General features: G+C 43.4%; 1 protein-coding gene across 1 annotated transcript; it reads left to right on the forward strand.

The window, feature by feature from the left end:
- Positions 1-1443: 1443 nt before the first annotated feature.
- atxn1l (ataxin 1-like) lies at positions 1444-11503 on the forward strand. Its single transcript, XM_072380553.1, has 3 exons — positions 1444-1560; positions 3265-4433; positions 5768-11503. Exons 2-3 carry the CDS (start codon positions 3387-3389, stop codon positions 7214-7216), a joined length of 2496 nt encoding a protein of 831 aa, XP_072236654.1. The 5' UTR covers positions 1444-1560; positions 3265-3386; the 3' UTR covers positions 7217-11503.
- Positions 11504-11838: the final 335 nt, after the last annotated feature.

Below are 11838 nucleotides of genomic sequence, written 5' to 3' on the forward strand. Positions count from 1 at the left end.
ATACATGTGATTTAACGGATGTTTTAAAGCTACAGCTGTCATGTAACTCTTACAGCACGGGTACAGTAATGATTGATCGCCACCTCGTCGCAGAGCAAATGACTTTGGGTTTTTGTTTTTTCCTCTTTTACTCGAGCAAAGATTAACTAGGAAACCTTTGTGACTTAAAGACCTCTCTGAAACCACACGTTTACTACAACTGAATTACACGATGTTAGTAGCCATAGGAGAAGAGGCTGCCTGTATCAAACGCTGGTCTGTGTCAGTGAAGAGGTTTCTGTAACCACCAGTAAAAACTGAATCCAGTGATGCAGCTCGACAGGAAACCTCTCCAGTGCCCATTCATCCAGCTCCCCCTGCTGCATGACTCTTCATAATGTGCATCTCACGCATTTAAGCAAACTCCAATTATTTATTTTGCTTTATTTTATTGGTTTCATTTTATTCTATGTGGATTGGTAAAAATGACTTAATTTATTTATCTAGTATTGGCGAGAAAAGTGAGTCACATTCTCCCAATCTGTACCTGTAAACTGAGTAGGAGTTTCAACTACTTTTTGCACTTACTTTCACACTTGATTCTAAACATGGTGGTACTATTTATAGGACCACAAATTTGTCATTTGTTAACCCCTCGGATTCTATAACCCTAGAAAATATGAAAAATTGTGGACGGTTGACAGTCCTCAAGGCTTTGAAAATAACTCCATTATTATATCTATCAAAATTTGATGACCACCACTTATATCTTACAACATCTGTGAAATATCTTTTATATCTCTGCTCATTTTGTGTCTGTGAAGGGAAAGGGAAATTACATTGCAGTATTAATAGTTATCAAAAAAAAATGCATTTCCTACAGATAGATTTAGTATGGGTGCAGGTTTTTACAATTGTGTTGCCCCTGCTTGTGGTTTTATACTTTAGCAACTGCTTCTGACTTTTATCTAATGTGTGCACATAGTTTTTTTTTTTGTTTGTTTTTTTTGCCACACTTCTCTCAGTTTGCTTATCTTTGGAGAGATTCCAGTTTCCACTTTGGTTTTGTAGTATTATGTGTAGCCTACTTTGTCATTTTCTTGTCAGTTGCAGCTCTTTACCATCTCTCTCTTCTTTTCTCCTCTCCTCTCAATGTCAGATCTGTGTCTTGTTTTGGTTGCCTTGTGTTTCCCTTATGTCACATAGAAGCAGCTCCCTAACTGTTTTGGTCCATGGTGACAGAATTTGACGATTCACCTACTTAGGCATAGAATTTCTACTCAATTATTTTTTTTTACTCTGCTGGTAAGTCAATTACATTTGTAAGTAGACTGGCAAATCTCATCCAAAAGAAAGTTTTAACCTTAGTTCTCTGCTCTTTAGTGTGTGCATGTTGGTCAAACGTGCTCGCTTAGAAAAACAGGAAATTGAGTAAAAGTAGTGACGTCATTGGTGAGCGCCTCCGCTGGCCTTCGAAATGGGCTTGACTCGTTAGCCTTGATTTCTTTAACTGTCCCTCTGCATATCAACTTCATTAATTTCTTTCCATACAGAAACGGCGGTCCGCGATGACATTTGGGGGTAAGTGTACATAAGGAGGCAATGCAGAGGCATATCTAACGGGCCTTGTACATACTTGACAGAAGTGAGCAGACGTAAGTCGAGCTGGGCACATATAGCTATATGTAGCTGTGCTAGCCGTGTAGCTGCTCACTAGCACGAATCTATGGTGCTAGGGCTAAGAGTAGTGCCCGGTAAATATAACAATTATAATGGTGACCACATAGCCTCATCTGATATCTTCTACCACATGGATGCACCGGGTGCATTAAGCGGTGGTGTACTAAGTGTCATACTGTCGTTTATATGCGTCTGCTGGGAAACTAACTCCAAGCAGCTAGCCAACGTTAGCCAAGTCAGCCAGAAAGCTAACGGTAAACACTGACTTGGAGTGTAACTGGAGGAAAACTCATGTTGCTGAATATATTTTATTCTTTCATTAAAGCAGCTATTTTTTTCAGAGGTCCCTTTGGAGGAAACGTGTTTTCCGTGCTTGTCTTAGCTAAAACTCCTTTCTGGATAATTGACTGGTATCAAAGGAAAGGGGCTCCACCTTGTTTAATTTATAAGTATATCTGATTTAAGAAGACCTTAAAAATAAATCTCTGTTCGCATTATCGCTGGTTTATTAACACGCCTTTATTTATCTTTTAGTTTCATTAAAGACTTGTAGAAAGTATGTTTCTATGTGCTCTTGCATGTAAAGAAAAGCTCCTGCTATCCTAACAAGAAGCACTCGAGGTGGATTGAAATGGAATCAAAACAGGAACAAATGTGATGGACGTCATTTTAAGTCTCCCTTTATCGTCCTTTATTATCTTGTCATTTTGAGTATAGTTTGTTGTCTGAAAGTTGAGAACCAGTTGGAAGATTTTTTTTTCCTCCTTAAACCAATTTGTAATGAGTCTGTCTTGTTGTTTAGACCCTCTTTATGGTTACTTTGGATTAATTGTAATTGTTTTACAAAAGTTTATCTCTCTGTAATGGAGTAATAGATTAACATGAATTGTTGAGTGACTTCCAACAAAGGTGATGGACCAAAGGCCAGTGATTCTTTGGGGCCAAGGGTGGTGTTCGGTGGGCCTGTTTGGCCTTCTGTGTACTGTTAGGTGGAAAGCAATTTTTTTTCTTTTTCCCAAATGTGAGAGCTGTCACAGGAAGAAGATGAAGCTGGAGGTTAAGGGAATAGAGTGTGTGAATTCAGGATTGTGATGCTCCACTGATTATGTTTCCCTCAGTTAAACCGGCACCGTTGTGCATATTCTGCATCTGTCAAAGAAAGTTGACATGCTAACCGCACACAGAAGTTCAAAAATAAAGATCAGCAATAAGTCAGATTTCAGATACTCTCGTTTTACAGTCTTATAGACAACTATGAATAAATTACAAATATAATAGAGCAATGAGTAACCTGCTTATAAAAAATAAATAAATCAGCCATCTTATAGTTTGCCTTTGGGCAGATTTATGATAATTTTTTCTGCTACAAATAAACTTTTGCTGTTTATTCCTGTCTCTGTTATAACAGATCAGTGCAATAGAACATTTTAATGGTTCTCATCTGTGGTCCAGAATATTCTCTTATAGAATAAAGCTCAAGTTATATTTTAAGTTCTATCTAATTATCATCTAGTTTGGCTTGCATAACCTTAAAACGTGTTGTTTTGTATCATGCATTTGTCTTTTTTTTTTTATTTTTCCTTTTCTTTTTTTCCTTTTTTTTAGGTGAATATACAGACAAGGTCAGCCAGCTAATTTCAGAACTGGTTCCTGTGGGGGCTGACTGGCTTGCATGTTTCACTTCCTGTACAGTACAGTAAAGCGGCTCGCTTGGTGAAAGGATTGCAATGAAACCAGCTCAGGAGCGCAACCAGGAGTGCCTGCCTCCAAAGAAGAGGGACCTCCCCATTAGTAACAACAGTGGAGGGACAGGGGGAAGTGGAGCTGCTGGAGGTGGTGGCAATACTGCTGGAGGTGCTATTGGAGATGATGATGTGGTTTCTGTCCAGAACTCTGCAGCCAACAGTGACAGTCATGGAGGGACCCCCTCTGGAGAGTGGCTGCGATCTCAACAGGGGCTTCATTACGGAGTGGATAATACAGACAGCATATCAGCAGTGCCCGTTGACCAGTATAGTATGCTTTACAAAGTGGCTGTTCCATCTGTTACCTACTCACCTACCAGTCTTCAGCCAGTGTTAAGCCACATTCCACAAGCCTATACTGTACACTCTCCCCTCCTGCAGCATCCAGGCCTTTCTTATCCTCCTCTCGGTTATGCACAGATCCCTCATTCGTCTCTCCAGTTTGTTGGCTCCCCTTATGCTGCTGTGCCCTACGCTCTACCCCCTGGGTTTATCCCAGGATCATTGATCTCCCCCTCAGGCACCATCCCTCAGCCCCATGCTGTATCCCACCTAGTTCCCTATTCATCTGTGATACAGGAAGGCGTTGTTTCCCCACCTCCACAGGCTCAGGTAGCTGCTCATGCCTTTGCCAAAGTTGCAGCTTCAAGTGGCGTCCCGCTGATGCTGCCCTCAGAGCAAGCTGCCCAGCAGCACCTTGGTACTGTTGGCGTTCTACCCGCAGCAGAGCTCACCCCCCGAGGGATGCCTCTCTTCTACCACCCCCAGGGCAGCAGGGCTGCCTCTGCCACCAGAGATTGCCACAGTTCCCAGCAGGAAAATGAAGCAGAAATGAATGGAGGGGATAAAGAGCATGGAACCAGGGAGGTCGCACCGGACTCTGCCTACACAGCCAGAAATGCACATCTGCCACAGGGAGCATCCAGCTCTGCTGCACAGGAGCACAGCCAAGAGAGAGTCTTTCAAAACCGGAGGCTGGAAGGCAGGAACTCACCTGGTCAGCGCAGCACTCCAGACAGTGATCTGGAGGTAAGACACACTGATGGATTACTAAAGGGTCCCACTTGTTTGAACTGAATGCTCTTGTTGATTAAGTATTAAGATATTGTTAAAACGTTCATATTTACAGGGGTACAGATATGGTCAAAATGACAGCTTCACACTGAAAATAATTAGACTGACTTTATCCTGTTGACATCACTAAATGAAATATCTAGTATTGCTGTGTCTTTTCACTGCTTTGTTAAACTCTACGTCCTTCCATTGTTGTTTTCTGCGTGTCCGGACCGAAATGGCAATCACTCGCAGCCAAAAAACTGTACACAGCGATGCTCCACGTCTTGGCTTCCACACGAAATGCATGTTGAATGAATACGTTGAATTTGGATTTCGAAGTTAAATATAGTTAAAGGCTCGTTTTGCCGGCTTCAATCGTTCGGTCATGTCTCCTTCTCCTGATGGCAGTTTTCGAATAACATTTGTGCTCTTTCAGTGAGTTGTCATTGACGTTGTGTGCTGGAGAGTTTTAGGCTTGTGATTAGAAAAGTTTCTTATTTTAACATCCACATACTGTATTTTGCGCACTATAAGGCTCACCTGATTATAAAGCGCACCCTCAATTATGGGGTCCATTTCTGTACTTAACCCATACATAAGGCGCACCTGATTAGAAGTACGTATTACCTAATGTTCTCTGATTGGTTTCTCGCTGCCAGCACACGTAGTGTATGTATTAGTTCCTGTGTCAGCGGGAAAAGGTCCGACGGTGAAGGACAACATCATCTGTCGTTTTTACAATTATAAACTTATAAAGTGCACATCGGTCTGCATCACCCATCTCACACTGAAGAACAGGCACTGACTGGGACATGGACAAAAGCATTAATGATGACACGATTCAATCGCTAAGTACGAGCTCCATACAATCTTCGCCCCATTCAGAGTGAATGGCTGGGATCCGTCTGACCCTGGATTCACACCCAACGCAAAGCGAGCCACGGAAGTGGCCCGTTGCCATTCTTTTCCAATGTACGAGAGCGAAGAGGCGCGGCGAAAGTGAACGTGGCGGTGAGCGGCGCGAAGGGAGAGCGGTGAGTGATGGGAGGGGGATTAATGCTCCGATGAATGCTCGGCGCTCCCCGCGATGAATTCAAAATGGCGGTATCCGTGACAGGTTTTGGAATCCAGGCGCAGCGGATTATATGGCGCACGGCCGTTTGTTGTGAATATTTAAGGCTTTTAGGTGCGCCTTATTGTACAGAAAATACGGTACTTATTTTCTTACTTACATGTTATATTTTTGCTGCTTTAAATAAAACAAAACTTCTATTTTCAACACTTGATGTCTTTCTTTCAAATTTCAGGTGCAGCAGGTGGTTGGGCATTTGGTTTCCTCAAGCCAAAGCAGTAGTGTCGTACGGAAAGAAGTCTCATTTGCTCCACTGAATCTCTCTCAGGGTGGTCAGAGAGCCAGGGGTGTTCACGGAGAGAGCATAGGTGCAGTGTCTGACAGGACTGTGTACTCTGCTCAGCCGTCGAGTTACAGTGATCACAAAGGGACTGGTTTCCAGCAGCAAACTGGGCAACCAGGCCATGCTGTCGTGCTCTCCAATGGGCAACAAGTTCTTATTCCCCTCGAGTATCATCCGCAGCATCAGGCCCAAGCACCACAGCAGCACTGCCCAGGACAGGCTAACAACACTTCTGCCAGCCATGCCTCTGCCACCACAGCCTCCTCTAACCCAAGCTTTAAAGCCTCCGATTCTTCAGCCAGAGTGTGCCTCCCCGTAAGGGCGGAGCTGGCCACAGCTCCGCAGCCACCGCAGCTTCCTCTGCAGCAGCTGGTCCAGCCTACAGCAGATGTGACTCAGGCCATGGCGTCAAGCCTCAGTTCTGCCCCGGCTCCTTGTAACCCATCGCACTTCATGAAGGGGGCAATTATTCAGCTGGCCACTGGGGAGCTGAAGCGTGTGGAGGACCTGCAAACTCAGGATTTTGTGCGAAGTGCCGAGGTGAGTGGGGGGCTTAAGATTGACTCCAGCTTGGTGATGGACATCCGTGCCAGCCAGCAGAGACCGGGTCTTGTATCACTTCATTTCACAGTGGGGGAGCAGCAGAGCAAAGTGACCATCGACGTGCCCCCAGAGCACCCCTTCTTTGTGTTTGGTCAGGGGTGGTCGTCTTGCAGCCCAGAACGTACAGCCCAGCTCTATGGCTTGGCTTGCCATCATCTACAAGTCGGGGACATGTGCGTGTCCATCACCCTGCAACAGCAGCTTCAATCACAGCAGCAGAAACAACCGCAGCACCATAATTCACAGCAGCATCAACAGCAGAATTTATCTAGAACTTTGAGCAAAACCAATGCCACACCAGGACCTGGTTACCAGCTCATGGGGCCTCCTGCTCCACAACAGTCACGGGCTCTCAGGATGGACCGCATCTACAGAGAGAGACAGAGGGACGGCGACAGAGACGCGGTTGATAAGGAGGAAGCCACTCACTTGGGGGTTGCTGGACACACCGAATCACCTATCAGACCGAGTAGGACCTCGTCAGAGCACCCAAGGAGTCAGAGCAGTTACCACTTGCACACAGAGGGTTCTGCTTTTGCAGAAGCCAGCATCGGAGCGATGCAAGCAGCACTAGGTGCCTCTCAGAGGCGCTGGTCCTCACCTGGCCTCCAAAGATTCAGTATGAAAGGAGATGAAGGGCCGCGTCCCCAGATAATCACCTCCAGCCACACAAGGCCTTCTTTTATCCCCCAGGAGGTCAAACTGTCCATCGAGGGGCGCTCTAATGCAGGGAAGTAGCATCACATTTGGTAGCAACGATTGGAGAGACTGCCGCGAGTAAGAATGAGTCTGACAAGGAGAGAAAGAGGGGGGGAAAAAAGGAGTGTGAATGTAGCGTCAGAATGTTTGAGTTTTTGCACACCTAAAATATACAAAGACACATAATCATTGTCTATCTGGTGAGAAGTTGTGGTTTGGTTGTCAGTCAGCGGATACAGACCTTTAGTTTCCCAGCCTGCTGTGGTCTGACGGGGACAGGAAAAGCTGACGAGAAAGTATGTAGCTGACAAAATGCCTGCCATAGTCCTTCCACACTGCTTTTCTCCTCCTCCCTCCCTCCCTCCTTTGTCCACAGACTACAAACGTGTGTAGCAGAACAGTGAAGCCACCTACTCTGATGAATAGAAAAGCTCACAGCCGGTGATCTTTTGTCTCCAACACTCCCAAAAAAACAACAAAAAAAACCCTGTTTCCATCAAAAGCATGTACCCAAAAAAAAGGTCCAGAAGGAGTCTAAAACATCTGCTGTCATCCGAGATGCTTCCTCCACTCGTTCCTTCTCTGTAGGCCGGTCTGCGAAGGCTGGGATCCTCAGGCCAAGTGCGACCTTTCCTCACTTGTCTTACAATCAAATAATGATAAATCAATCAGTTTGTTCAGCAATCGATTTCTTCTTCCGTGGTTTCGGCTTGAAGGCCATAATGCATGCACTAACAGAAATGTCCGAAATCGAAATGATGCCTTGTTCTATATAATAAGCAAAATCTTGCATTCCAGTAACATTAGCGAAGACATAATTTAGAGTTTTAATTGGTTTTTCCACGTGGAGAGTTTATTTTCCTGTGGAGCGCCTCCCTTCCTCCTCGCTGTACCTCAGAACCTTCACAACCAGGCCGGCCAACTTCCCTGCAGTTTTGAACGGTGTCATGAACGAAGAAGGCGCTGGCTGGTTCTCACCAAAGCCACCTGTGGGGAAACCCGTTCCATCACTGGCCCCCCTGAACCCCTCAGACCCAAGGGGGGGGGGGGGGGGGTTTAGTAGTTTCCCTTAAGGAAAGCGAGGGAGTGACGCGGTCAGGCTTTGCTCTAAGCTGGAGTTGGTCTTTTCTCCGTTACCAAATGAAAGCAATAGTCCCTACAGTTCTACACAAGCCAAGCATTTGCTTTGGCAAATTTGTAAAGAAATCATCGGTTCTCCATCTCATAATTTATGGTGTATGAATTTACTGAAGTGCATGTGCTGAAGAGGCCTGATGCTACTTATGTTGTGGTCATTGTCAGCTGAATTTTCTTCATGTTTTTTTTGTTTAAAAGTCGTCCTTTGCTTTTGTACTTGGGTACCTTTTTATCCAGTGGGTCTTAAGATTGTCTTGTGCTGCACAGATGTCACCCTCTGATTTCACACTGACTTTAAAATAGGAATCACTTGTTTGTCTGTTTGTTGGTTGTTTTTTTTTTTTTATATGAAGGGAATATGTTTGAAGTGGTGTTGTGGCAAAAGGGGGGAAAAAAACTGACTTGTATTTCTAACTGTTTACAAATTAGCCAAGACGAATGCTGCAGTTTCTTCCTTCTGACATATAAATATTGTTTTTTTTTTTTATCTTGGAGGGGGGGGGGGATCTAAAAGGATGTGAGTGAAAATAAGTGCAATTAGACCACACATCATTCAAAGGTTTCTAATCGAGCAACATTCCTCATGCAGACATTCCCATCAGACAGTGCAGATGACTCGGTGCCAGTTTCCTCCTCTTTCTGCCGCAGATCGTCGGACTCGCCTCTGGTCTGCTGTCCGTCTTCGGACACGTTCAGAAAGCCGCTGACGCGGTCGTCGTTCTCTGGTTGTTTCACTGCGAGAAGCTTTAAAACAGGTCTGTGTTTTTCCTCAGTCTGACTTACTTACACGCTTCCACAGTTCTCTCATGCACATAAAGAGTCACCGTTGGCCGCAGCTAATCCTTTTGGCCCGTGTGGCTGTAAGATCTGCCTTCCTCACGCTACTGTAGTCTTCTCTCGGTGCAGTAATGGAAGAGAGTGCGAGGCACCGCAATACACAGCTCGAAAAAAATCAAGCATGTCCCAGAGCTGCAGTTACTGCCTCCTGTTTGTTCCCTGCGGCTCGGCAAGGAAGAGCTGTGTGAGAAAACAGAGGAACTTCTGGAGGTCACCCAGGTGAATTGTCTCAGACTGCTGAGTCCTTATGTTATCTTCAGTAGAATTGTATGTAGATTGTTTTCTTTAGTTGTTTTTAAATCGATGCCATCACTTAAAAGGAAATCCCGAAGGTATCTCTGTACTGTCGGTACAGGCAGGAGGAACGATCTCATCAACACGCATGTGGCGCAGTTGCTGGTGTAGTTTTTTTTTCTTCTAATTTCTCATTTTGAATGCAGTTGTCGATCTTGTCATTAGGCGCTCACCACGTTGTTTTTTTTCATTCTGTAAGCAATATGTATTGGAACTGAAAACGTTTTGAGTAGTATTGGCATTTTCTATGCAGTAGTCTCAGTTCTGTGGCGCTCGTTCTATGCTGATGTCTGGTTTTTGGGATTTCGACTTAGAAAACACCCTTAAAAGCAGTGTTGTGCGTTTTATGCTCAGTGATCCTCCTGTGTCTCAGTTGTCAGCGACCGATAGTAAACTTTTTAATATTCCTCCAATGATGCCACACAGTCGGAGCCAAATTCCTCGAAAGCAAGTGTCACTCTTAACTTTTAGTTAGTTTGGCACATTTGCCAGCCACCTCAGTGTTGTACTTCAGGTCAAGGAGCATTTGATGCGAGCAGTGCCACCTGTGACTTTACCTCACAGAAAGACCATCCTGTGCTGCCTCCTTTGTTTTCGCCCTTCGCTTCGAGAGCCGTTTTTCCACGTTATGCAGGAACGTTCTACTTAAACCAAGATGTCTGATGAGTTTTAGCCACATCACTTATGGTCTCTTGTAAGTAATTGCACTATATGTCTCCTTCACAGTGTTTTTGAAATGAAATCTGTTGGTAAATTGAAGACTTTCAAATGTAAAGCACACAAAATCATGGAGAAATCTTAGGTTTTGTGTTTCTGTAGATCGAAGTTGTTGGGTTGTTTTTTTTTTTTCCGTGTAGATAGCCATTATAATGCTTGTTGATAATGCCTTAAGTTTTGCTTTGTACAATGTGTGAAACTGAAATAATGGAGTAATGCTTCTGTTAAGACTTGGTGTTCCCCTTTTCAGGTTGTACACAAGCGAATCAGAATTTTTCGAGTTGATTAGCAGAAATTACAGCGACATTGAATTCCCCCATGAAATGAGCAACTTTTTGGTGTCCATTCTTCTTTTTTTTTTCTTTTTTTTTTTTTGTTCGCTCCCAGTTTTATTTCCAGTATGTTCTTTCTACTCTTAGCCTTTTTGATTAGCGGGTTTTCAGTGTGTCAAAGTAAAAGAAACGGAGGCTTTTCTCAGCACTTTTCTTACAGGACGATTCCGAGTGTGTCTGCAGTGGAGGGCGGACCGTTAACTCCACACAACCAACATTAGACATGCACAGATCTGGGGGGGGGGGTTTAGTTGTTTTTTTGCACAAGATCTGTCTTCTTCTTCTTTTTTTTTTTCTTTTTTTTTAAATGAATGGATTGTGTTTGGTGTTTTGTGCTCAGTCCACACGTCTCTGAACGACAGAAGGTGCGTTTGGATAAAAGGAGACAGACGGGCTGCACAAATCGTATAGCTTTCCATTGGTGGTAATGTGAGAGTTTGATATTATTTCTAGTGACATCATTGGCGCAAACTATGTCCTGTCAATCCATTTTTGAACTGCAAAGGTGAAAATAGGACTTTTTGAGTGTGTGTTTGTGTGTGTGTCTGTGTTGCTGATGTCAATTCCGATCAGCAGAATGAGAATGGTTAAAAGTTTTAAGGAAGTCTGTGTATTTTCCGATTTGAAATTGTAATCTTTTTCTGCACAAGGTGACACAGCTTTCCATGTGACGTGTAACTATCCTAAAAACAACACAAAAAAAAAAACAGCATCTGTTTTGTTTTTTTGTTTTTTTTTAAATGCCTAAATCTGCAAAATATATGCAATTATGTAAATGTAACATTCAATCCTCAAGTATAATCCAGGTTGTATGAACTTTGTATAGTGGGGTTTAATATCGTATGGCCGTACCAATATGTATTGATCTCTATCAGAAGCCTTAGAGTTGTTGACCCAAAGTGCTCCCTTAGGATACCCCACCTACCTGACTTTAACAAAGCATTAATATCTCTATTTTGTTGCATTTTTATTTGTACCCTTTTTTTGAATAAAATAGATTTGTACTGTATATTTGTACCTCTCTGTGAACTACTTAGGGCGTTTTTGTTTTTTGTTTTTTTTTGTTGTTGTTTTGCTGTTTTAATTCTATGTACTTTAAGGACACAAAGATATTGTATTTTTATTGTTACATGCTAACTTGGAGACATTGCATTTATCATGTTTGTTAAGTAAACAATATAATATATATATATATATATATAAATATATATACAAATATAAACCATAATCCAACCTGTGTGCAGTTTCTTCTGTCGCTTTTTGCAGAGATTCGGAGCAGAATTGACAGTCTGCGACGTAGTTTTCTTGGAACGATCGCCTCACTTCAGGTTCTTTCACAGCATT

Source organism: Leuresthes tenuis, unplaced genomic scaffold (assembly GCF_036924035.1).
Source record: "Leuresthes tenuis unplaced genomic scaffold, fLeuTen1.0.hap1 SCAF_2, whole genome shotgun sequence".
Classification (NCBI taxonomy): Eukaryota; Metazoa; Chordata; class Actinopteri; order Atheriniformes; family Atherinopsidae; genus Leuresthes; species Leuresthes tenuis.